Source organism: Megalopta genalis, chromosome 4 (assembly GCF_051020955.1).
Source record: "Megalopta genalis isolate 19385.01 chromosome 4, iyMegGena1_principal, whole genome shotgun sequence".
NCBI lineage: Eukaryota > Metazoa > Arthropoda > Insecta > Hymenoptera > Halictidae > Megalopta > Megalopta genalis.
In genome coordinates this window covers 9,632,443-9,657,725 of record NC_135016.1, presented here as the reverse complement: position 1 = coordinate 9,657,725, position 25,283 = coordinate 9,632,443, and the positions used below count along the sequence as shown (strand labels likewise).

Genomic DNA, 25,283 nt, shown 5'->3' with positions numbered 1-25,283 from the left:
CAGATTTTTGTTATTCTAGATTTTCTGGGTTTTCAACTTTGATCGGCAATGTGTTGCTAATTTTATTAATTTCGCCGATTTGAAGATTCTTTCGAGAAAGGGAGCTACGGTATTTTAAAGTGCAAGTTTTACACTCTCAAATGAGCCTAGACGCGATGTTCACAGATTTTGTTTCACAAAGTTACAGCGGATCGAACATCGTCAGTTTTTCAGTGGAGATTTTATGGGCCTCGAATGTTGATCGTTCATGCGTTGTTAATCGTAATAATTTTGCTGATACAGGAAATGACCTCGATAAAAACAGCTATGTTATTTTAAAGTAGAGATCGTGTTCTTTAAAATGAGTTCAGAAACACTGTCGTTCGATAGTTTTTCACGAAGTAACAGCAGTTCGCGCGTCGCGATCGTATTTCAAGCCTTGAATCCTCCGTTTGAAGGCGTCTGACCGCGTTCGATCTGGTTCAAGGCCCGAATCCATCGGCGAACCCGCACCGATTGAACCGAATCTACATTGTAGAACCAGCCTTGAAATATTCAGCGCTTGTAATCGAACACCCTGTACAAATGAAGCGGCGAGGCTCGAAAGAGGAGCGGCGGAAGGGGCCGGCAGAAAGAGAGTCGAAGGGATGCGCTGGCTGACAAACGAAAAAGAGGAGGCAGGAATTTAATTTGAACGAATTCTTCGGCGCTTATTACGAGGGGCATGGAACGTCGCCAGGCGTCGCTCGAACGTCCGTCGTCTCGACGACTCGGCTCGGGTCCGGAGTGCTCGCGAGACGTCGATTTCTGCCGGTCGCAAACTGTTTCGGCGGACCTCGGTTCAGCGTCGCGATGACTCGAGACCGGATCGGCCTGTTTCCCCGGGTCCCCGGTAACAGCCGGCGCAGCGGAGCTTATTTGAATTCCAGATTGGATTATCCGTCGGATTTGGATAAATGAGGGGATTCTATCAGTTACCTGCTCGCTCCGGCGACGGATTAGATGCATAGACGAGAGAATCGGTCCCGCTCCCGAATAACCGACGGCAAGCCCGATCACTAAAATCCTGAGCACTTCCTCCGGAATGCTCGTTTCGGGGGATGCGCCTCGCCGCACTATGGCCAAAAGCCACCCGAAAGCGGTCAAAACTACCATTCCATAAGTACCTCCGAAATGAAAAAGAAACTATGCAGATGGCTAATTCAATATTTGGTTCACGATGTATAATTTCGTTTCATTGTTATTAATTATTAACCCTTTGCACGACTATTTCGTAACAGTCACAATAATTGTAACGTTGATCAGGAATGGAATTTATTAAAAATTCTGTCGTGTGCGAAACAAATATTTTTTGCTCCATTTTATTTCACTTATTTCGTTAAATATGAAAACTGCGGTACTTAGCAGACCATTGTAATAACAGAAAAAAACAATAGACAATTTTAACATGGCTGAACGATTTCGAGGAAGCTCAATTTAAAACGACCGAAATGTATAATTATTATTTTACAGTGCGATTGTTTTCTCAATTTAACACTAGATTTACGGAATCCGTCAAAATGACGGGTCATTAATTTTTTAATTTACGATTATTCATATCGTAAAGATATATCTATGAACTATTTATTCTATTTATATGTATTTTACGGCAAATGTTACAATAACAATTGTAAAACATCAGAATATATGTTTTATTATTACTTTTATAAAGTAATATAAAACAGCTGTCTTTTGTACTCCGTAAATCTGGTGTCAAATAGTTGCCGAAGTGAATCAATATACTAGGCATGTACTTAAATCGTTGTTAATTCGTTCTCAATTAGTTATTATTAGGTCGTTTGGAAAGTTGTTTCGTTCTTCCGCGAGAAAATGTTACGAATAAAAGCAAACTTTTCGACATTTTTCTGATAGCTTTGAAATCTTATTGTTTTACATTTGGAAAAATACTGAATCAAGTGTTTTTTTAACATCCTAACAAAATGAAATTTTTATGGAAAACGAAACAACTTCCCGAACAATTATATTAGTTTGTATTGGTTGCAACTTAGCTATAAATTGATAAATTAGTTTTCAAACATCTGTATTCGCTAGTACTGTATTATATTTTCATTTATAAACGTTCTAGTTAGGAAATGAATTTTATTATTTATACCGTATTATTAATGAAAAATCTAAAACGTTGAACATGAATACGTGAATTCCATCGAACAAAAATATTTCATCCCGCTTTTGCCTCATAATCCGCAGTAAAGTATCGTCGGTCTATTGCGAATGCGGTTTGCCGAACTACCTTTTGGTTTCTGAACTCCGCGGTGTTAGCAGACGAGTGAATAGTTACGGTGCGTGCGCCGTGTATTAACGGAATTGTTTTGCCGAGTTATTCGCTGGCTAATAGATCCCGGAAAATCCGCTAATTAATAGTAATCTCGGGCAATTAAATAATTCCCTCATGGAGAAGCATCGACGTACATCCGCTATCGAAAAGTTGTTCGTCGTCGAATGTAATTATCGTTCGGATAATTAGTTGAAAGTGAGTTCGTTCTTACAATACACCGCCGCGTCCGTAGGAAAATTAGCCGACAACGGAGAACTGTTAACAGCGAGAGTCGGAGTTTTACGAAGTTTCAATCCGCAGCTGCTATTGCTTGCTCTGTTTGCAATTTTACCTTCGTCCTGTGTGACGTAAGAACAGAATCGCCGGCGAAAATATGGTAACGAAATCGTAGTAATTCCTTAACCCGAGAAAGATAACCTACGTCGCAGAGGCGCCTGCGAAGACTGTTGGTTTTTGTTAATTTTTCATAGAGGTCTAGTGATTTAAGTTTAAAATTACTTAAAATATAAAAAAATATAATATAAATGCATTTTATTTTTACAATAATGCCAAACCTTTAAAATGACTAGATTAACTTAAATAAATATCCATTGTTAGTATAAAATTGACGCCTTAGAAAAGCATGCGCCTCTGAAGCGTATGGTTATCTTTTACGTACGTTGTCATATGGTTATCTTTCTAGGGTTAACGACGATAAACATGTGTAAGCTAGCTGAAAGTAGAGGACGGTGAAATGAATTTTGTCATTCGGTTCAATCGCGCGTTTACATTTTTGTACGTAAGCTAGCTTTCGTACGCAAGCTGGCTAATTATACGAGCTTCGTTTCCACGCAAAAATATCCTGCATTCCCAGTGTCAATAATTCATAATAAATCTCCGCGAGAGCTCGACTTTATTTTATACCGCGTTCTACATCTTCAATAGTCGGAAATGGTGTAATTGAAACGCCGATATTCATCGCTGAAGTTAATTGAAAGCAGCGTATTACGCTGCAACGGTGGATCAATCGTGAGTATATGGAGTACTTCGCCAGCAAACATTTGTAAAGAATTGACGGCCTCGTAAATAGCAGAGTCTTGGGAAGGTTTGTTTCATTTTTAAAACGTTCGATTCTCTATGTGGGTCAACCAAATCATATTAAATTGTAACTGTTCAAAGATAGCGAATGTGTACATTTTGTTATTCATCTATTTGGTTTAGTTCTGAATAAAATAATTCTTTTATTCTTTCATTTGTTGTCTATTTCTGAATAAAGTAATTTCTTTACTCTACAATAATTTTCTAAAATAATTCTATAATAATGATAATTTCATTATTTCTATTTCTATATATAGTTATAGACTCAAGGTAACTTTTACGTTGTTACTAATATCTGAACAGAAACTTAAAAATATAAATACGATATTTTGTTAAGATCTCATTTTAGATATCATTAACAATGCAAAAATTACAGTAAATCCTCCCCAACTGACGCTCAGTTTGGAAACAAAAATGGTCAATTCGGGAAGAGGGGATACGATTATTCGAACCATGTGGCTCGTTTTCATAGTTACCGATACTTTTTACAGATTATAGTCATCAACTATAAAAACGAATCGCAAGCCTCGATTAATCATACCTCTCCCTGAATTGCCAATCTTTCTTTCCAAGCTGAGTGTCAATTAGGGAGAATTTAACGCAACTTTAGATCGTCAATGACATCTAAAATGAAATCTTGACAAAATACCGCATTTACATATATCTACATATTAAAAATAGGAGAAAATAGAAACATTTAATTATGATGTTTTGTCAAGTTTCAGATGTCAGTAACAACGTACAAGCCTCTTCGAGTCTACAATTATGCACACCCCTGTACTTATCGAAGATATAAAGAAATAATTTTATACAGAAACAGGCAAAAAAATGAAACAGTAAAAAAATTATTTTATTACTCCGAGTCTGGAATTACGCACACCGCTGTATTTATCGAATGCGATATACCGCTAAGAAAGATGCAATAAACAGACCGCAACTTGCCATTATAATTACCAGCATTGCCATTTTCAAACGTCCTCAACCCGAGAGGCTATTAATGAAAAGTAAGAAAAAAAACTGGTCCAGAGGTAGAAGCGTAAGTCAAACCTTTGAGAAGCGATGGGCATAAAGAAAGGATAAGCGGTGCCGTCAAAGGGCGGATTCCCGAGAAGTTGGCACCCGTGTCGGAGGGTAGTTCCGAGATGGATGCGGCCGGGCGCGGATGGCGAACGGGCGGCCGAGGGACGGAAGAGGTGGGTTCTGCTCACGGAGCAAGTAATTTCTATTTTTTTCAATCTTCGCCCGGGGTGTCTGGGGGATCGACGTAATTTCGCCTTTGTGCCAGGGGCCAGCGGTGGCACGCGGAGGGTTCATATATATTGTAACGAGTCTCTGGCACCGGGAGAAAAGACGATACGAGGTGAAACGGCGCGTGGACGGGCGTGTCGGGGGCGAGCGGGCGGGATGGGGAGGGCGGGTGAAAACTGGGCTGGTTCGTCGAAGAATGGAGGGTAAAGGCGAGGAGGAGGAGGAGGAGGGATCGCGCTAGCCGAACGAGAAATCTCACAAATTAAGCTTGAGCTGTACAAGAGACGAAGCTTTGCAGGGCGATAGGATTGGCTGCAATCTTCGACAAGGCAATCCGGCGGACTCGTAAATTTCCTGGAACAGTGCGAACCGAGCCTAACAGACCCGAACTGTCTCGATACCAGTCGGCCACAATTTCCCGACGACATGGAGATCTAATTCTAGCAATTTATTTGCCCGATAAACTGAAGGTGTTTTCATCGGATCCTCGAAACGGCCGTGATTCATTAGCCGATGCAGGCCGACGGGGACAGGACGTTTCCAATCCTGGTCGCGTCGTTTGCAGAACACTTTCTGTCCAAGCCCGCGTACGCGATCCTCCTATCAATTGATTTAAACAATTATTGAAACCAGTGTTGATTGGAAACGCCTTTCTTACCCGGCGCACCAGCCAGGTGCCCCGGAATTAGATCTCTCGTCCTTGTTCCCATCGACCTCGTTCGTCCCCTCTTGCAACTGCATTTTCCCTGCAGCCGTCCTTTATCTATCAATTAGCGTTCCTCGCTTCGTCCTTAGATTTCGCTTCGGCGTCTACCCCGTTCTGTTTGTCTTTTCGCGAATGCCGTCGTACGGTTTATCGTGAATAAAGGCGCGGCAGAAAGATGCATCGCGCGTCGGGAAATATGGCGCCGGGATTTTAATCCGTTTCAAGGGCCGACGGGTCCAAAGAAACTCATAAATAAACAAGAACAGAGATTAGTCTGCGGAAATTCGTCCACTGAATATTTCATACAATTTGTCGAGGATTAACCGCGTACGAAAATAAGAATCTAACGGTGCGAAAGGGATATTAACATTTACAGTGCACTTCGGACGTGCGACACACCCTGACGAAATTTGTTTACGAAGTGCGAGGTTATCATTTTAAGGAAAACGCTGTTCGCCCTTATTTTAGAATGTGCAAAGAATATCTAGTAATTTTTGGCACGTGAAATAATATATAGTTTAGATGTGACAGATGTTTTTTATGTTGTTGCGTGGGTTCAATCACTTGAGCAAAGGAATTTCTATGCAGTTAAGGTTAATAGCAATCGAAAGGATGAGATACAGTCATCTCGGAAAGTACGTTAACGCCCTTTCAAACGGAATAACCTCTTTAAAATTGGTTCAAGGGATTTGAATATTTTTAAGATGTTAAACTAGTTTTCTATGAAATGAGTATACAAACAATTGTTTAGATTGCAAGTCGCGACTTTCTGAGACGACTGTATATATATATAACATACAGGAAGCCTGAATTTTCGAATTTTGCATCACGATAATGTTCCACCGCGCACGTCGATCTCGGCACGCGAAATTTTCAGCCAAAAATTCAACGAACGTTGTCAATCGAGCGTATCGTATCCGCCGGATACGACATTTTCTTATATCGCAAACTCAAACTACCACTGCGAAGGCGTTTTGAGTCGATTGAATCATAAAAGAAAATTCGCAGGAGTCGAGGTCTGCAGCTTTCCCAGCGTTTGAAAAATATTTCGAAGGTGGGTTCACGAATAGGATTGATTTCGAAGGCGAGAAATCCAATTCTGATGAAGAACTAAGTACTTTCTGTTTCATTCGCAGAATCCGCGGCGCCTCTTCTAGATAATTCATGAAATGGAGATGTCGCCAGGCCTCTCTACGGGAATAAAAGAACGCGGGAGCATCAACTGTCGGATAAATAAGAACGAAGTCTAATGCAGAGGAATATATCCGAGATATGTCAGCTGAAAAAATAGAAATTGCAGGTTCCGTGAGAGACACGCTACCCTCTTGATCCCGGTCGCATCCATCTCGGAACTACCCTCGCGCCGTGGGGGGAGGGGGGGTGCGAACTTGTCGGGTTCCCGGTCTTTGCCGAGGCTGCGGAGCTCGTGATACCGGCACGTAAGAAGATTTCCGACGCGTAGGTGCTTCCGCGAACTTGGAGTATGAAAGGTTGGACGTCAACGGAGTAATAAATTAGAGGGAAATTCGTCCGACAGTGGCATTAGACTCTCTACCCAGCCGCTCTCTATCTTGCTCTCTCCCCGCGGCTATGATATATGACACCGCGTTTAACATCGTACTAATATTTGAAACCGTAAATGATGGGGATTTTGAGAAACGTCAGCGAAGCGACGAGACGGACGAGGCGAGCGTGAGCGTCGCGCGTCGGCAGCGTCCTGGAACAAATTTCCAGAGTGCTCGCCGATTATTGAGCAATCATTCAAAAACCATTCACTTCTTTCGGATATTATGGTGAAAGAAAATCGGAAATAATTTGATTTGCATCCGCGACTTCTTTCCCACGTATTTCGTGATTATCTCCCTCTTCTGTTTGTAATACTTTCATTTTTAGATGTTTATGTGCTTCATAGTCCAACGCATTGACATTGTTCATTTTGCAACACGCAATTAATTTTTTGTTAATCCTTAACTGCGGACATCCGAATTTGCGACAACTACGCACTAAAAAATATATTGTTTATAAAATGAATATGATATTAATTTTTATATATAAATTAAATACGACGTGTACTGCACATTCGGTCATATGATAAAAGGAGAGGAAAATATTTTGTAAAACAGAATAAAAGAAAAAAAAATATAATAATTATAATATAATATTATAATAAAATGCTATAATATATAATATATGATTAATAATAATAATATATATAATTATGTAATTATAATAATATATAATAACGTAATTATGATAATACATAATATTATAATATAAAAGTACAGTATAATAATACAGTATAAAAATATAAAAATGCTGTACATATTTTGCACTTTCCATCAGCTTTATTCTTTCGTACACTTGAAATCGAAACGATAGATTTTAAGGGAGGAGAGTACAGCTCTTGTCAAAAGCGTTACAGTCCTGTCGACAACGCTGAAATTACAGAGACACTCCGACGCTTTCCATATTTTTCATTAAAATCCACGCTGCTCCTGAATTATTCACCGCTGTTAGGGCAACAATTTCCAAAACATCAAGCACGATCATCCCTCGGCGCATACGACCAAAAAATATTTCCTCCCGGAACGGCAAGACGTCCGCCAGGATCTCAGGTTCTCGAATGGCAGCGTGGCACGCGAAACCATAACCGCGAGGCACGTCTGCCGAATAATAGTTGGCCAGTTTCAGTCTTAGGCCGTGTCTTCGCGTGAGAACGATTTTAAAGGGCTGTTGCGACCGATGCGGTTGAATCGGATCGGAGATTGCGGCTTTTCGAGAATCCCGAGTCAACTATTTAATAACCGAACCGATTTCGTGCGTTTACGGCAGAAATTGTATGGATAAAGTGCGAGGTAATACAACTTATAATTCTTGAGAGAAGAAATACAAATTTGCTGTGTCGATTACAAGACGAACGAGTCGCGTAACAATTTCTTTTCAGAGAGATGATAAGGTAAATGTTAAAAAATAAGGAACAAGTTCTCTGTACTTCGGAGAAAAATGCGAAACCTGTTCGACGCGGTTCGGTAAATTGTCAGAAAGTTATAAAAATGTTGCGAGACCTTGTAATTAGAAATTTCAAAAGCGAACACAAGGAACAGAATGGAAATTTCAAGAAGTAAAACTTCTCAAGCAATCAGTAGACCGCGGATTTTACGCATTCATAGCAAAAATTAGTGAATGAAACCGAAAACAGTGACGCTGCTAGAGCGATTCAGCAATTTGATTATACTATTCATAGCTAATTAAAATTGTTTTATGATAGAAATATATGTCTGTGCAGTTCTTGATACCTGGAAACGATGCGTACAATTTTTATTTCGCACAAAGAACTTCTGATAAATATCTTCCGTCTTCGAGAGTGGACATTTGAGATGTAAGACATCTTCGCCTTTGAGAGCAGCGATGAAACTCCAGCAGCTCTCTTGAGAACAGACTTCTCGAAACATTCCTGTAACAACGACGAAGTCCCACAAGAATAGCTCTTCGACGAGTGACCATTCGAAAGCGAAGTTCAGCGATTTATCCGAGCGGGACGATGCACAAGACGGTGCATTTTGAATATAAACCTCGCGTCGAATGTTAGAGCACAGCAGTTAAGTTCGCGTCGAGAGCCGACACTTATAAGTTCTGCTCTCGAGAATAGAGGCGACAGCTACTTCAGGATTGCTCTCGACCGGAGATTTCCTCTAGAGATCTCCAATCGAGATTTCCGCTCTGAACGTATATGCTGTCGTTCCCAAGTCGACACGCGGCATTATTTTCATCCGGCGTTCATTTTCGTGGAATCGACGGGATCGTTCGTGACTGGTCCCGGACCGAAAGGACTTTCTCTATTTGCTAAGAGAGACATTAAAGGAAATTGCTTATTGAAGGTAACGCGGCGGAGTTTGAACTCGATTTACCGTACGATCGATACACCGACACGAAACGACCGAATGTTTCGCAGAACGGGGTGCTATGCGTGACTAATTTCCGCGGAGAAGCCGGCGTCGTCGTTACCGGGGATGCAATAATACGTTGCTCTTTTTCGGAGACCGAAAATTACATTCCGGATTGCGCGGCCCGGATTATTTCGGCTCACGGCTGGGAATTAGGAAAGCTATTCTCATCAATCAAACGAACCTACCGATCCGATCGATTGCTATCCTGATAATGCAGCCTGCAGTCGACAAACAGGCCATCTGCGATTATAATGGGTTCATTGGAAAATCTTGTCGCGTATTTCGAATTCCACTGGGAACTTCATTAAGCTTCGGAATACAGACATAATCTGCGATTCATCAAAACATGTTCCAGCATTTTTCCACGCGTCTATTTATTTATACATTATCCATCATCGAATATGTATTACGCTGTCTTCAGTTTTTACTTGGTTCTTGCCGTATTTGCGGATTTTTATGCAGATTTAAAATTTCCGCAGCGTCGCTCGAACTTGCGCGAAAGAAAAAAGGATCATTTGTTTTGAACTCCGTGCTACAACAAGAAGCGGGCTTCCAAAAATAAAGCTCAGGAGTTTAAAAGTTGTGTGTTGAAGCTTTAAGATAAGCCGCGGTAGAGTTTCTTTCGATCTTTTTTTACGGACACGCGATCGGTTCGAAGATGGACGATTTTATTTCTGGAAAAATAGCGTTTCGTTGCATTTTAATTTCATTCGATGTGTCATAGAGTAATTCGATTTGCATAGAGTAATATTGAAGCTATCGACTTGATCTTTTTTAAGACGTTAATGCAATCAGTTTATTAGACGATTTAATAAATTTCCAATGAAAATAAAATTCCAATTATTTGGAGCGATGAAAGAAAATTACAGATAACGTTATCTCGTTATGGGCTCGGATAAAAAAGTATAGAAAACATCAACATTTCTTAATTCTGTTATTATTCCAACCAATCGCAACGTTCGCAATTTTTTTTACTCATTATCAAGAAAACTCGGTCGTCTGAAAAAATAATTCAGGTCATTTGGTCCAATTTTTAAAATCTTGTTTCGTTTCGAAAGGTATCGATGTACTTCGACAAACATTTTTACACGGCCACGATGTTCTTAAATCGAAAAATGATAGGAATGATAGAAAAATTTCCGAATTTAAAAAAGTCACTGTTTCCCGGTAGATAAAGAATCGATGGTATCCAGAACAAAAATAGGCAAAATGAACGATGCGTCGCTTAATATGGAGTGTCCCAGTGCGATTTACCTATCTTGGTCGCGGAGTGACAGATTCGGGGCGACAGTAAATTGTTAATTATTCGGGCGGGCTGATATTAGTGCCCGATCTCTTGCGCCGGTATCGTGACAGTGTTCGTGTATTCAAGAGTTGAAACCAAGCCCCGTCTCGGTCAACGGGAACAGGAGTCTCGAACGTTTGAATGACTACATTATCCCGCCTCGCGATACTTACGGTTCGACCATCCCTCAACATCTGTTCCCGGGGACTTCCGGGAAAGGTATCAGCCCCGCGATGCACCATTCGCATGCATACCCCATTATGTCTTCCTCCCGCATTATCTTGGCATTGATTAACGAGCCCCGACCGTGAACAAGAACTCAGGAAACGAGGGCCTCTCTGATACGACGAAATGGACTCGAACCGAATTTGCAAACAGCCACCGAGCGCTGTGTGTTGGCTGTGTACCCTGTGCAGGCGCAGTCTGTACACTGTCATCGAGCGCTTAGGATTCTGTGTCGGTTCGCCAGCGCCGGGAATTAAAGTAGAATAAGAGGAATGCTGCGGACACCAAGATACATCGCCGCGACCCGCGTTCTCCGGCCGGGAATTAAAGCGGAACAAGAGAAACGCTAAAAATATTAAGATACCGCCACAATCCACTTACAAAAATTTCAACCCGAGAGAACAAACTATTTAGAATATAAAAGGGCCCGTAAATTCGCCAGCGAAAATTGCCAACCGTCGAGCAGATATTTTTTTTCATCCTCTACCGGCCTATTTCCTTCTGCCCCCCTTCTGCGTTTTTACATTGTAAAACTAGAAAGTATTACTGTTTTTTTTTCACGATTATACACTTCATGCTTGTACGTAGGGGTACCAGAATTTATGGAATTTATTAATAAGAAAAAATGGCAGCATTATTCTCTGTGGTGTATCACGTTTCTTTATGGTGCTTGGATGAATAGTGGTATTCTTAATAATTGTTTAACTCCTTGCACTCGAACAACTAGTCAAATCGATGACGAGTTTTTCTTAAATTGAAACAAAATTTGATTCTTCTGTTATCAAAAGCCAGGAACGAAATTTAATGAAGACATACAAGAAACACATTAAATAGTTAATTATAAGGAAACAAACATTGTCTCGTTCGATTTTAGAGATTTGATTCTTCTAGAAAATTTGATTCTCCTGTTATCAAAAGCCAGGAACGAAATTGAATGAAGACATACAAGAAACAAATATTAATTAATTATTAAGACACAAACATTGTCTCGTTCGATTTTAGAGATGATTTCAATTCTTCGAGGAACTCTCAAAATCGCTTGCACAACACAAAAGCGACGCAGATGCTGGATAATTGAATACACCGAATCACCAGAGCAACGAGAACGTCGAAAATGGAATAAAATGTGGTGAAATCTGTGTGATAAAAATTAGTTCGACTGTCGATACGTCGTGGAACCGCGAGAAGACGCGGGAAATTGTTCGAACAGTAGAGTCCGATTGTGCTGCATGATTTTTCTCGGAGTGCTTTCGACACCTCTCGAGGCTCCTTTAAAACGACTCCAAGGAATCATAGGCGTTGCAACAGATTTCCACGGCGCGGGAGAGGGCCATAACGCGTCAAAATGATACATACGGTCCTCGTACTTCTCTCGTTTCTCGAGAGACCCCGAAGGGGAACGGCAGGAGATAGGGAGAAATGGGTAGAGAAAGGGGTTAATATTCAACGCGGTGAGTTTATCGGAGAAAAGGTCGCCGGTATAATTTGACTTCGCCGGGTCTGAATAATCGATATACCAGCAGGCGAGTATCCAATACCCGGAAACAGAGGCGAGGCTGATCGGGAGTTTAAATTGGGTGGAAATTATTCGTCTCTTCCACCGTGGCTACGTGTTCATGGCGAAGTGGGGGGATGGGGCTGTGTTCACGCGTTGCGGTCACCCACGACAGTGTATATGCACTTTCAGAGGCGAACGAAACCTTGAACTACTGATCGAACCGCACGATTATCTTCTACATAATTAGAACGAATGAAGGCTACGATACTCTATGCAGATTGGATTCGAATAGCTCGAATTTTGTTGCTCTCGCCGACGCGTTTCCCTCTCCCTGTTACTTTACACCTTCCAGACTTTCGAGACTTCTAAGACCCCTACGAAATAGAGCTTTTCTATGCTTCCACGATTTTCTTAAACTTCTAAAGCTTTCAAGATTTCCTAGATTCTTTACTGTTCCAGACTTTTTAAGCATTTAAGACATCGTGCAATTTTTAACGATTTAAGTTCTCGAAAGCTGGGGGCATTTTAAAACTTCTTAGACTTTCTCTATTTTCTAAGTTCGCTAAATTGCGAGGGTATCGTGTTTCATTTTTTTATATACTTTCTGATCAAAGTTTAGAGTTTGTAATGATGTCACTCGTTCTGGATTTTCTGAATGTTGTATATTCTTTAGACTTTCAAGAGTTTCTAATCCTTCGATTGGAAACATTTTTCAGCATTCCTAAAATTATTGAAACTATCGAGACCGTCTAAAATCGTTGAAAATGTCGCTCTTTCTGGATTTTCGAAATATTTTGTATCGTCAAGCTTCTCAAAAGATGGTTTAATCTTTCGAATAGGTCCGAGGTACAAAACATTTCCAGGCTTCTCGTAAATAACAAAAATTGTGCAACACCATTCTTTGAAACATCACGGTACAAATTCGCAGCAGACGTTAATCCCGAAAGCTCCCATTTCGAAACGATTTCAGCCATTTTAAATCCCATCACTATCTCGGTCCGAGACAAGTGGATTTTAGTCTCGAGATGCATGCATGCACGTGTGCGAAGGGCGGGTATATTCGTGTCAGAGACCAGGACGCGTGACGAATATTTACGGGTCCGCCTTTCTCGTCCAGCGGAATAAATTTATTAAACGCCTCCGCGTTTCGATAAATCGAGCCCGACTTCGAGGAATCGTCGCCCGAGCTCTGGTTCCGTTGCGCCGGTTCGCCTCTCGGATTAATTGGTGACAACCCTGGAATAACTGACGTGAGAATCGATGGATAATATATGTTTCATACGGGGGTTCACGGTATCGTTCCAAAAATATAGTAGATTTCCGATGAAATATTGATCGGGTACAGTCTTATTAAATTAGGAGATTGAGTTTGGTGCAAGACAAGTGTAGAAACTTGGTTTTATGTTCGATCAATAATGCAGATACGTGAACGTCCTCGAACTTTCAGATTGATGGAAGTTGTCTCTGCCTCTTATCAATTATTCACGTTACGACAAGTGGATGGAATTAGCTGCATTCAGCCCAGCGCATCGATAACACTCATTTCTCACATCCGAATGCATCGAATCCGTGGATCAGGGTAACAAATTCCCAAAATTCTACTCCACTTTTCGCTCCGCAGTTAAATATATTTTAAACATTCGCTAACAAATACAAATATGGAAAAATTGTTGAAAAGTTCATCGGACCGAATATGGAAACATTTAAAAAGTTCACTGGAGCGAACGTAAAAATATTTAAAACGTTCGTCGGAATAAATATAGAAATATTTTTTAAAAGTGATCGCCGATAAATATGAAAATGTATAAAACCTTGATTGGAGTAAACACAAAGTGATTTACAAAGTTGGGTGCAATGAACATGAAAAAAATGTAAATAGTTCATTCGAGTGGATGGAAAAATATTTCAAAAGTTCGTTGGGCTATGATAAAAATACGAAATTCAAGATTCGCCGGAAAGTTTAATTTAATTTTCATTTGCAAATAAAAACGGAACAACGGTTCCGTTTTCAGAGGAAGAGTAACACACGTTTGTAGAGTGGAACGGCCGTTAAAACCAGTTAATAATTTTAGAGGCGTTTCGTTGCAGCTAACAGTAAATGGTGCCAAATCTTCCAGAAGCCTACTAGTTAATCTCTTATCCCTACAAAAGCCCCAGTGAATCCCTTCCCATCCTCCATTTCACGGTGTCCTATATACATTCTTTCAGCACGGAAACGGACCGTGCACACTCGCCGACAATATTCATAAAAATCGTGTTCGTGTGTCACGGTAAACGGCGGTCGGTAAACTGGCGTGCCGTTTCCGTGCGTTTTTTCCCGGGCTCGCGTGAAATTAGAGGACGATGCGTTCAAGCACGAAACGATGTAAAGGGAATGCGTAATGCGTGTAGATCGAAAATATTCCCGTGGCTGTTACACTCGTTCCGAAAATAACCAGCGCTCGGTCGCGATAAATTCGCGTGATCGAAACGGAACTGAAACGAACCGACCCGTGCCGTGTAAGTATTCCGACATTTACACTGCTCCCATAAAATAGAAAAAATACGGCGCCAACCAAAATCCTTCCGATGAAACAATATTCGTCGTTTTGGTCAGTATGGGCATAGTTCGCGTCGCATTACTGAAATTACTGGTTCGCGCTGGATCAAATGCGGCACAAGCTTGTCGAGCGAACTTCTGTTGTATACATTGTCAACAAATCTCTGTTTCCGCGCGCGAACTTTCGTTTTCGCTTATAAATGTTGCCGCGACCTTTGACTTGACGAATCGGCAAACCATCTCTGCGCCCACAAATTGCGAAGCGAACTTTGAATTTATAAATTGTGCACCAATCTCTGCTTCGAACCGTTGCCCCGCGAGCTTTGATTGCCTATTAAAGCGTCCACCAATCTCGGTTCTCAAATATTGGCGTAACCTTTGATTTTCTAAATTGTCAATCAATCTCTGCTCGTATATATATACAGTTCCGAAACCAGTTATTTTTCTTCTATTAATTTCCACTTTGACGCGCATCGCCGATACAGTGAATTTCGAATAAAACTAAACCGGTTCGTTTAACGCATCGAATGAATCTCCGGCCGAAACGCCGTCGTCTTCCGCGCGCCACGGAAACCAATTAATATTAATTCAGTGAGTGATGCGATTGGCCGGGGAACTGGCAAACATGGAACTGTATTTTCAGGAAAACGATCGCGTAACAATTCACGGCGTAATCACAGTACGAAGTAAATAGTGGCGCGAATCCAGATTGTCCAAATGCGCATGGATGACAATGTGTGTTTGCGCGGGCGCGCAGCAAACATGGCCGAGCACATCGCCGGAATAGGACGCGCGGCGTCTGGAGAGAGTATTAACGTAGAAGCGTTGTCTACTTACACTGCAAATTGTTGTACGACAGAGACTGCCGTCGCATTCTGCCTTGGCTCGTTGCCTTTCTTCGACTGCTCAGCCGACACCACATGTTCACTTGCACGTACGACCAGAGCTTCAGGAACAGGACCGCGTACAGCATGCACACGAACATCGCGCCGACTGCAACAACCGGGAATTAATTCTGCGTGGGTATGGGTATGGGAGACGGGTTTGATGCGTGCGTACGTGTATGTAACGGGGCGCAAACTATTGTGGCAGCTTGTCCTTCGAGACTAACGTCTGCTTCCTACCTGTCGCAAACCTACAGAGCTCGCGATAATCTCTCGTCAAAGTGTATCTGTTTTGATCACGAATGGCTGATAACGACGTAGGTAACGAGAATGTCGCCTTGATCTCTGCCTAATGGGTACCTATGCGCCCTAGGCCCATCCTTTCCTCATCCCATGATCTTATCTATACGTCTCTATTGTGCCGAAAGTCCCCCTCCCACTCCCGCCGTCGGCCAACTTTAGCCGCCGTAACAGCTTAGGATCGGCACCTCGAATTTTTAGTTTATTCTCTAGCAGAATCGTCAAACTTTCCGCCAAACGAAACACAATGTGCCGTTGATACGCTGATATTGATTTTGTAATTTCGCTCCGAACACCATCTTCGTGGATTCGAAATTTTTCGCGGCGCCGCTTATCTGATTGGACCTGGAAAGGCTGTAAACTGGAGTTCTCGTCTCTTAATTGTATTAGGTCTTGGCCGGAATGGCAGTAATAAAAGTGTTTACTGCATCACTTAAACGTTAACTATCAGGCTGTCATGGTCTCTATTTGCGAGCACGCGTACTTAACGCAACCACAACTTTTGCTATCACCTTCTCAAGACCGCGACGCAGAAAGCGTTTCCCTTAGATTTTATATTCATGAAAAATTCATTCTCGCGACGCTCTAGAATTTTTCGGGAATTTATGGGACGGAAGAAAGCTGGGGAGATTAATCGCGACGTCAAACTCTGACCTTTCCGCTTTCCGGTCCAGACTTCTGCGAACGTAAATGACCGACGGAGCCCGCAAGATCCTAAATGACTGAAAGCTCGAACTTTCCGGTGCACCGCGGGGCTAACTATATGTTTGGAATTGAAACCATAACCGGATATCTCTAACCAATCACTTAAACTTCGTAAATTTCGTTTCGGTAATGCAGCAGCTAGTTAAGCCTCGTTAAACTCGGATTAATCCGTTCCCGGCGAGTATTCGTGTACATTACAGTTTTCTAACTACCGAAGTTCATCCAGTTAGCAAGACAAGTGTATCCCGTAGTTCCCCGGCTCGCAACATCTCTCAAGGCTACTGATCAGGTGGCTCGAACATCTATCCTGATAATAGCCATCGCGTATACAATGCGTACCGAAGTTTGCCAGCTGGATTCTATTCACCAGTGGGAACAGGAGAAGCGTGTTCCTGGCCAGACACGACGATGATGTACGATCGCGGCTCTTGCAAATCTGAGATCGAAGAATACAACGGGATACAATCTTCGCAACGGATTAATCAATGGTCTATCTCAATCTCGATGGGAATCCGCGATACCGCACGCGGACCGCGAGACGTCTAACTTTCTATTTCGCGTCCGCGTTTCGCCGCGCGCTATGCAAAAGTTCAAACTTCAAGAAACATTGGAAAATTGCTACCGCGACACGTTACCGCAGCAAATGATATGTTTTATCCCTGTGTGCATTGTAATAAAAGTTGCGAACCCGTTGTTCTTAAGGGGGAATACAAACTGGGTAATTCTGGTTTTAACCAGGCAGATTAAACAAAAAGGAACAAACCGTTCCCGCTCTTATATGCGTAAGAACTACAGGGCCGAATTTATTTCGAGATCTTGCTGTTTCTGCTACAACGTGTGCTTGAATAAGAAATTTATTTAACCAGTTTCTACGCAACGCTTCTTGTAGTTTCAACCATTTCTAAATGAAAATATGAAGTCGTTATTTCGACCGTGTTAAATCTCTTCGCGTATCCACAGTGCATTAAAATGTTTAAAATATAAGGAACGTGTACGGTCTGGTTGCGCCATTTTAAACAAATTTCGTAGGTGGAGCCCTTTTTCGTGTTATCGCTCGTTAGGTTTTTCTATCATTGCGTTCTACAAAGAGGAATCTTAAAGTTCTTCTCTCGTCCGATCATTCCGAACAAAATTATAACATTATATCACAAACGGCGACGCGTTGGCCTACGACAGAAATTGTTATTCCCATCGAACGATTCCTTAAGTACGTTTCAACTATAACGCACTGTTTGCCACAAAATGATAAGATCACCAGCGGTGGATAAAGTGCTTGTAAAATATTTTTGTATCCAGTGTCTCGCGACGAACAGCCCGCCCCTGATCCGCAGGAACAGTTTATAAACACGTCTGGCTGCAGGACAGGTTTACAAGCGTATCCGTCGGGATTATAAATGCAAATGCAGTTACCGTTTAATTCCTGTCACTATCAAGAACGGTGGTCCGCGGGAGGCAGAGTCGCGCGCGCGGCGAAGAAGCGAAAAATCCTGGCCGACGTCGGCCGTAAAATCCTGCGAACATATTTTCGAGGCAATAACACGAAAGAAATAATTTCCTCACGCACGACAATAAAACCACCGTCGTCCAGAAGGGCAGTAAAAAGCCGGGCCGCCCTATATCCTCCATATCAGTAAAACCCCTAACGCGGTGGCCCTCGTTAAAAGTTACGATCGCGGGCCGAAAAATCGGCGGAGAACGCGGAGGGCAGGGCCGTCGCTCCGCGCGGGCAGCGTATTTCTCGCGGGTTCAATTAAACAGATTCCACGGGCTCGGTGTTCGTTATCCCGTATTCCTTCCGGGTAAATGAAAAACACCGAAAGAAACGACGGGGCGAGGCGAGACGGGACACGGCACGCTGATGCACGCCGGCCGAGCACATTTTAATCATCGCAATTTCGCACGCCTCCGGGAACGTGACAGCGGATACGTCCGCGTAAATGAAAACGGGGCCGTGTTGCGCCCGAGTGCGGTACGCGTCCGAACCCGGCAATTAAAGGGTTTATAAAACACGATACTAAGCATTCGCGCGAGCGAGCCCAACCGTCGCGCCCATCCTGGCCCCGGGGCCGGGAGGGGGGAGGGGAATTAATCTGTCTTTTTTCCACGGGTCACGCCGCGGCTCGTAATGATTAAAGGTTCAAAGAGCCCCGCCGGCTACGTTTCCCGCTGACCGGCGTGGTTCGCGCGGCAACACGTTTTCTTTTACGGACCGAGCCGCGTTTCATCGGAGCCTGTTTAATTATCTCCGCGGTATTTGCATCGCGATCTTAAGAATGTCGGTTATTATTATGCACCGCTGGTTACGGCCGACGGCTAATGGCGCCCAACCAGACCGAGGTGACGAGCCCGAGCTTCGCATAACCCCCATATTTCCCGATATTTCCATCGAATACGGCCGACTTCTTCTGCCCCGGATTTCTCGTATCTTAATTAAATCGCGTCTGCCGCCAGCCGGCCAGAGCCACGCCTGCCGAGATTCCCGGTACACCGCGCGGACGACGACAACGAAACAAAAATTTTAGCGAACCCATCGGACATCCAGATGGCTTCGATAGTCTACAATCAATCGCGAGAGGAATTTTCGATGGCTTTCCGATACCGCTGGCGTGGAGTTTGCTCAAACCCGTGCAGAACGCGTGGAATTAGGCGATGTTTCGAGTCAGCATTTCAATAATTATGTTGACTTCCGATGGTTTTCTGGCGGTCACGCTATGTGGATCTTGATCGAATTCGTACTTGATGCAGAACGGTGCATAATTAGCGACGTTCCTGTCGACTGGATTATTTGGTTGAGTTATTTGATCGTTTTCAACTATCGGCGCGTGATAAATTATATAAAAAGTAGAACGTACTGCAAAAATGCATGTAAAATTAGACGATGTTACTGTCATCGTTTCAATGATTTTGTTGACAGACTTTCGACGGTTTTCTGACGAATGCGCGACGCGAATTTTCCCCAAACTCGAATCCGATTCAAAACATATTAAACTTGGTGCTTCGATTAGCATTTCAATCCGCAATAATTTGAACGATTTAAAAGCAATGGATCGTTTTAATTCTTCCACTATCTAACATCGCACTGCCAAATTTTTGTCGTAAATGCATCAAATTGCTACTAATTACCAACGCTGCCGAACGTTCTCCTGCATTTCTGTTGTAATAGTTATCCCAGCTGTAATTACCGCTTCGCAAAACCGAAACCCGTCGTCAGCAGCACGGAAATGTATCCGTTTACAACCATGAAATGATTAGTCGAATTGCGTTTACCCTAAGCAGCGTGCCGGATTCAGACGTCAAAACTTCCGCGGAACCTGTTAATAATTTCGCGCGACGACGCGAATAAATATTCGTCCGGGGGGGTGGGGACTCTTTAATTCGCTTGTAAATAGCGTCGGCAAACGCTAGGACGAAATAAGATCGCGCGGCAACATCGCCGACGAGCAAATGTTTAATTAATTAGGAAAATGCGCGGTGCGGTGCCGCGGCTTAACTCGCCGGAGCACGGTAAACTCTCTGTCGAACAGCCCGGTCGTGCCGCAGTTGTCGGATGAAAATGTTGAATTCGTTAGAGCGTTCCGAACGAACGTAAATTGTAAAATGATCCGGCTGAATGTACGACACGGTCCCTGAACGATATGGAGAACGTTATGGTAACGCAAATCGTGGCCGCAATGATATCGTTCCGCCGGCGTGCTTGCTCGTAACGCGACAGTTTTGTATCGAGGAACAATAGCGGCCGGGGAAAGAAACGTATTTTCCCTGGAATCAGCGTGTATCGGTGCCAGGTTTTTAAACGGAATGGGAACATAACAGTTCCGAGTACTTTTTCAATTATCTACCGGGGAGGCCGGTATAAGGAAAAGAGTTTCGAAGAGAAATATTATCGGAGCGGGTCCGCCACGGCGAAACTTTCAGCGGAATAGAATTTTAATTGCCGCGACAAGGTAATGAATCTTCGTGATTCAGCTAGCTGCGATTCTTCGTGTCGCGAGCTGTTTAAAAGTTTCAAATTATATTGCCTCTTTGACAGTCTGCTCGTGCCGATATTGATTTTCGGAGCTCGCCGGACTGTCTGATCAGCGGTCGATTATTCCACTTGTATGGGTAATTGTACATTGCGGGAACAGCTCTTCGGTATTAGACGTTCGTTCACGGTGCTGCGAATCTATTCTATATTCTATCTTATCTATTTATGTCTATTCTATAGATATGTTATGTCTATTCTATTCTATCTATTCTATCTAATCTATTCTATTTATTCTATATTCTATATTCTATAAAATGACAGATAAAGGAAGAGTATTGTTTTGTTCGCGATAACATGCGAATTAATCATTAACGCGTGAAATTAATTTTTGGTAGAAAGTCGCGGGATGTTTCTTTATAATAGTATAAATTAGTCGCATACCTCAGTATAGTAGTTCAAGTCGGTAAGTAAATAATACAAGTAACGTATAATAAAATCTACGATATATTCAGGAAGCGTACCATTGCCAGGAGAAATATCGAGCTATGGTCAGACATGCCAGAAAAATTATACTTCCAGTCTCTGCTGCGTATCAGGTAGATTTCTGAGATCGATTTTCTCTGAATTATGCTCGAAACAATGTATTTTTCTCGGGGCTCATTTCTGCCACGATATATTCACATAATAATGCAAAACGAAAGAAATGAAACCAGAATTTCCAGGAAAATAGCGAAAGAAAAGAAACGCAATTGCATTTATTCATATGCAATTGCAGACTTCGCTAGCGCAGCAACAATTTTCACGAAAATTTAACACATAGTCTGAATAAAAATCGCGTATCAATGTACACAATTCACCTATATTCGTCACCGAATCACTTCGTGGATGGAAAAATTTGAAGAAAAATTACAAAATGAAAGAACCGCGTTCACGTTCATTCATGCATACTTACGGACTCCGCTGATGCACCAATATTCGTTCAAACTGAACATACACGATATAAATAAAAATTCTGTACACGAAACTGTACGCAACTCCAATTTCAATTTGTTCTTACTTTGAAAACCCTGAAAAATTGCATCGAGATTTCCCGGTTTCAGTTACGACGAACGAAGTGGATCGCGGCGATTAAAGACGCCGAAGATCGCCTAAGAACGGTCACAAGAGCCCGGCATCTTCATTGGCATAGTCCACCGTATCCTCACTCCGTATTTACCCAGATTCCGATCTGAAACGATTCCCATGATCCCGCAACGATCCGATAAGACGGACACACTTAAGATCCCCAGCTGCTCGGGTTGCGGGACGGTGTTGTGAGGACCTCTGCAGGATAGATTCATTTCCAACCGTGGCGAGCTATAGCTCGCGTCTACACGCGTCACGGCATTTGGTAATTATCTGGGCCCCCGTGCAGCTATATTGCGTACATACATTATGAGCAGGGCTTATTCGCGCGAACTCTCGTGCGAGCGATAATCTCGGAGGCGGTATCAGCGACAAACAGGGACGCAGATGTACTTCCTCCATCTCGAGATAACCTTCACGCGATCGGCGCCGGCGGCATGTTCTTTCTCAGTTTCTTTCGGAACTCCGTTCCCAGCCGTATTAACATCTGATTGATCCGAGCCAGATAAGCCGGAACGGGAATGTTAATCCCCGGTCCGATTTACAACTGGCCTCGTTTCTCGAGCTTGATCCCTTATGATGAAAGGGATTAATCTAGCCGTGGTCGGGCCGCGCGGAAAATTCATGCTTATTTGCCTGATCGCTTTTTAATGGAATCTGATGGACGGATCTTGGTCAAGGATGCTTTGTCGGCGAGGGATTGGAGTAGGAGGCGGTATTTAATTCAGAGTTGTTATCTGGGAAATCGTTTTTGATGGCTTAACTACTGCCCAAGCAGATTTAGACGTGTCCGACCATGATCGAACATATCCACTTAAGGGTTCTGTGGCAGAAAACAGTGCGATTTCATTTGTTCCCGCGGATAATTCGATGGTGCACTGTAATTATCGGTTACGGCAGCAGCTGTTACCAATGTTTGTTGTCAGTGAGTGGACAGTGGTCGGCTTAAAAATAAATATACCCTGGAAAGTCTTAAACATACTGTGATTAACAAATATTGTTACTGCACTGTGAATTTTTATGCAAAATAAAAGTTGTCCGCATTGTATGTAATCACTTTAACGAGCAGAACATAATTAGACTGCGAGTTTTATGCATTTATGAGAAAAATAAAAAGTATAAAATACAAAATAATAGAAACATTTAATTGATTTGAAAACACTATTGCATTACTTGTAACTCGATAGAATGATTACGAAAGAAAGGATTCTGTATGTTGCAATTAATTCAGACGATCTCTATTTTGCATAAATATCCGCAGTCTAAACATAATACAACAGTGTTTTTAAATTCACTCGAATCCAGTCGCTTGATTACAAACACTTGTTTCCAGTGTTTTAAAATTGATCTAGTCGTTTCTGTTCATAAATGCATACAATTCAACTGATTTTACAGAGTCCTTCCTACATAAAAAGTAGAATGAGCAGATAAAGATCAGACAGGCTTGAAAATGTACGCTCCACAATATTTTCAGCGTACAGTAACTGACAAATAAATATTCCAATCTATGTTCCCAGTCAACACACGGTGTATAAATAAAATTCTTATTGTATATTATCACGAATAATGTCTAATTAGAATTTTCCGGGTACTAAGCTCATATACGAGTTCTAACAAGAATGACTGCTATACTACGGCAGATCGATATCAGGCCGACGCAGAATTTCAGCGGCCGCTAGTAAAATCTCGAAGTATCGCATAAAAATTAAACATTAACGCTAGTTATCAACCCGGACCGTCGAGGGGTTGAATAAACGCGATTCTAAAGGGGCGGCGTTTACACGGATTCGTGTGTACTTCGGCTGGCCCTTCCTGGCTGGGTTGTTTTACACCGTTGGTCATTAATGAACGATAAGATCGGGCCCGGTGATACTTGTTACAAGCTTCCTCCCTTCCCCATTATCGCGGCATCATCTGCGGGTTGGCAAACTGCATCCAGACCAAATTCGCTGCATTAATTATAATGCCTCCGAATAATTTAAAAACGGGATCGTTAAAGCGTCGCTTGGTATATATTTCATGAAGGTTCGGCTGGCCGCGAGCGGCCGGAACGAAATGTATGTTGCCGTTGATGCCGTGGCCGGAGAAAGTTGATTAGCTGCCGGGTGCAAATTAAACGTGCCGCGGCTCACGAACGGACCGACACCTTCGAAACTAGTTTATCGTTGACGGTGTAGTTGTACGGGATTATTTCGGCTCCGCCGTTTTTTTTACCCACCGTTCGATTAATACTAACTTTCGGCCGGAGAGTTTCCCTCGGCCCGTGTATTATTAGATTCGCGGGCGCGGAATTGCGCGTTTGAACAGCATGGATTCTCGGGATGCTATAATTCGAGTTTAATAATACCCAACTACTCGTTTGACACGAGCGAACCTAATCAACGGGAAGAACGAATAATCATTTGAGCTCGGTCCATGTAGAAATCGTACAAACCACACTGATGCTCGATAGAGACAAATTTAGTTGTTTTCTCTCTTGTTTGTATTTCAAGTACCGAATCCATTACCGTTAGAGACAAATAAAAACAGTTGGAAACAGATATAAATTATTGATAAAATATTCGAAACACCTTATTCCGGATAACAACTCATTTTTACCAACGACGAATTTACTCACACTGATGCTCGATAGAGAAAAATTTAGTTATTTCCTCTCTTGTTTTTATTTCAAATACCGAATCCATTACCATTGGAGACAAATAAAAACTGTTGGAAACAGATATAAATTATTGATAAAATATTCGAAACACCTTATTTCGAGTAACAACTCATTTCATCATCAACGACGAGTTCGACAAAATCGACTTTTGATCGGCTAAATCCGACGAATCGCCGCGAATTATGCATTCTGGGTAAGTGGAGAACGACGAGAGTGTCAGAAGGGAGCATTTCTCCCGCGCCGGTCATCGACTGTCGTGGCAACGGTTCCCAAAAAAAAGCGCGGCCCCGAAGACAGAGGGGTAAGACTATTTATATGCAAACGCGGTCTTTCGGCTCGCCGAAAACGTGTCAATGATTTTATTACCCGTTCCCGATTCAACTGTCCGCGGTAGATAAACCCGTGGGAAGATATATTGTCCGGTGGCAAACAATTTTTGCCGAAAATTGTCGAAGACACCGTCGTATTTCATTGTCGGCGGATGGGATAGGCGGCAATAAAAAAAGAGGGGGGCGGAGAGGATGGGGAGCAGCGTGGGCGAACGAAACAAAACGCACGTTAACGTATAGAATTATTCCGCTGATTTCGACGGCACGTTCGCGACGGAACGACCGGGACCGCATTGTGCGGGGGCTTGCAACAATGGCGGAAGTTCCACCGGTGAAAATAGTTTCCCCATTTTCTTCGGCCGCTCGCCGGGCTGAGGAATTGCCAGTTTTCACCTCGGACCCCATTGTCGCACGGTACACTTCGAGATCCGCAACTCTCGATCTCCGCCATCCCATTTCCAACCACCGATTCCCA

General features: G+C 42.6%; 1 protein-coding gene across 1 annotated transcript in view; it reads right to left on the bottom strand.

Annotated features, from left to right (window-relative positions):
- The window catches only part of mdy (diacylglycerol O-acyltransferase), a 207,506-nt gene that overhangs the window by 57,444 nt on the left and 124,779 nt on the right, over positions 1-25,283 (bottom strand). Inside the window, exon 6 of the mRNA XM_033477664.2 lies at positions 15,677-15,832. Coding sequence (XP_033333555.1) covers positions 15,677-15,832 — 156 coding nt within the window. The remainder of the gene's footprint in view (positions 1-15,676; positions 15,833-25,283) is intronic.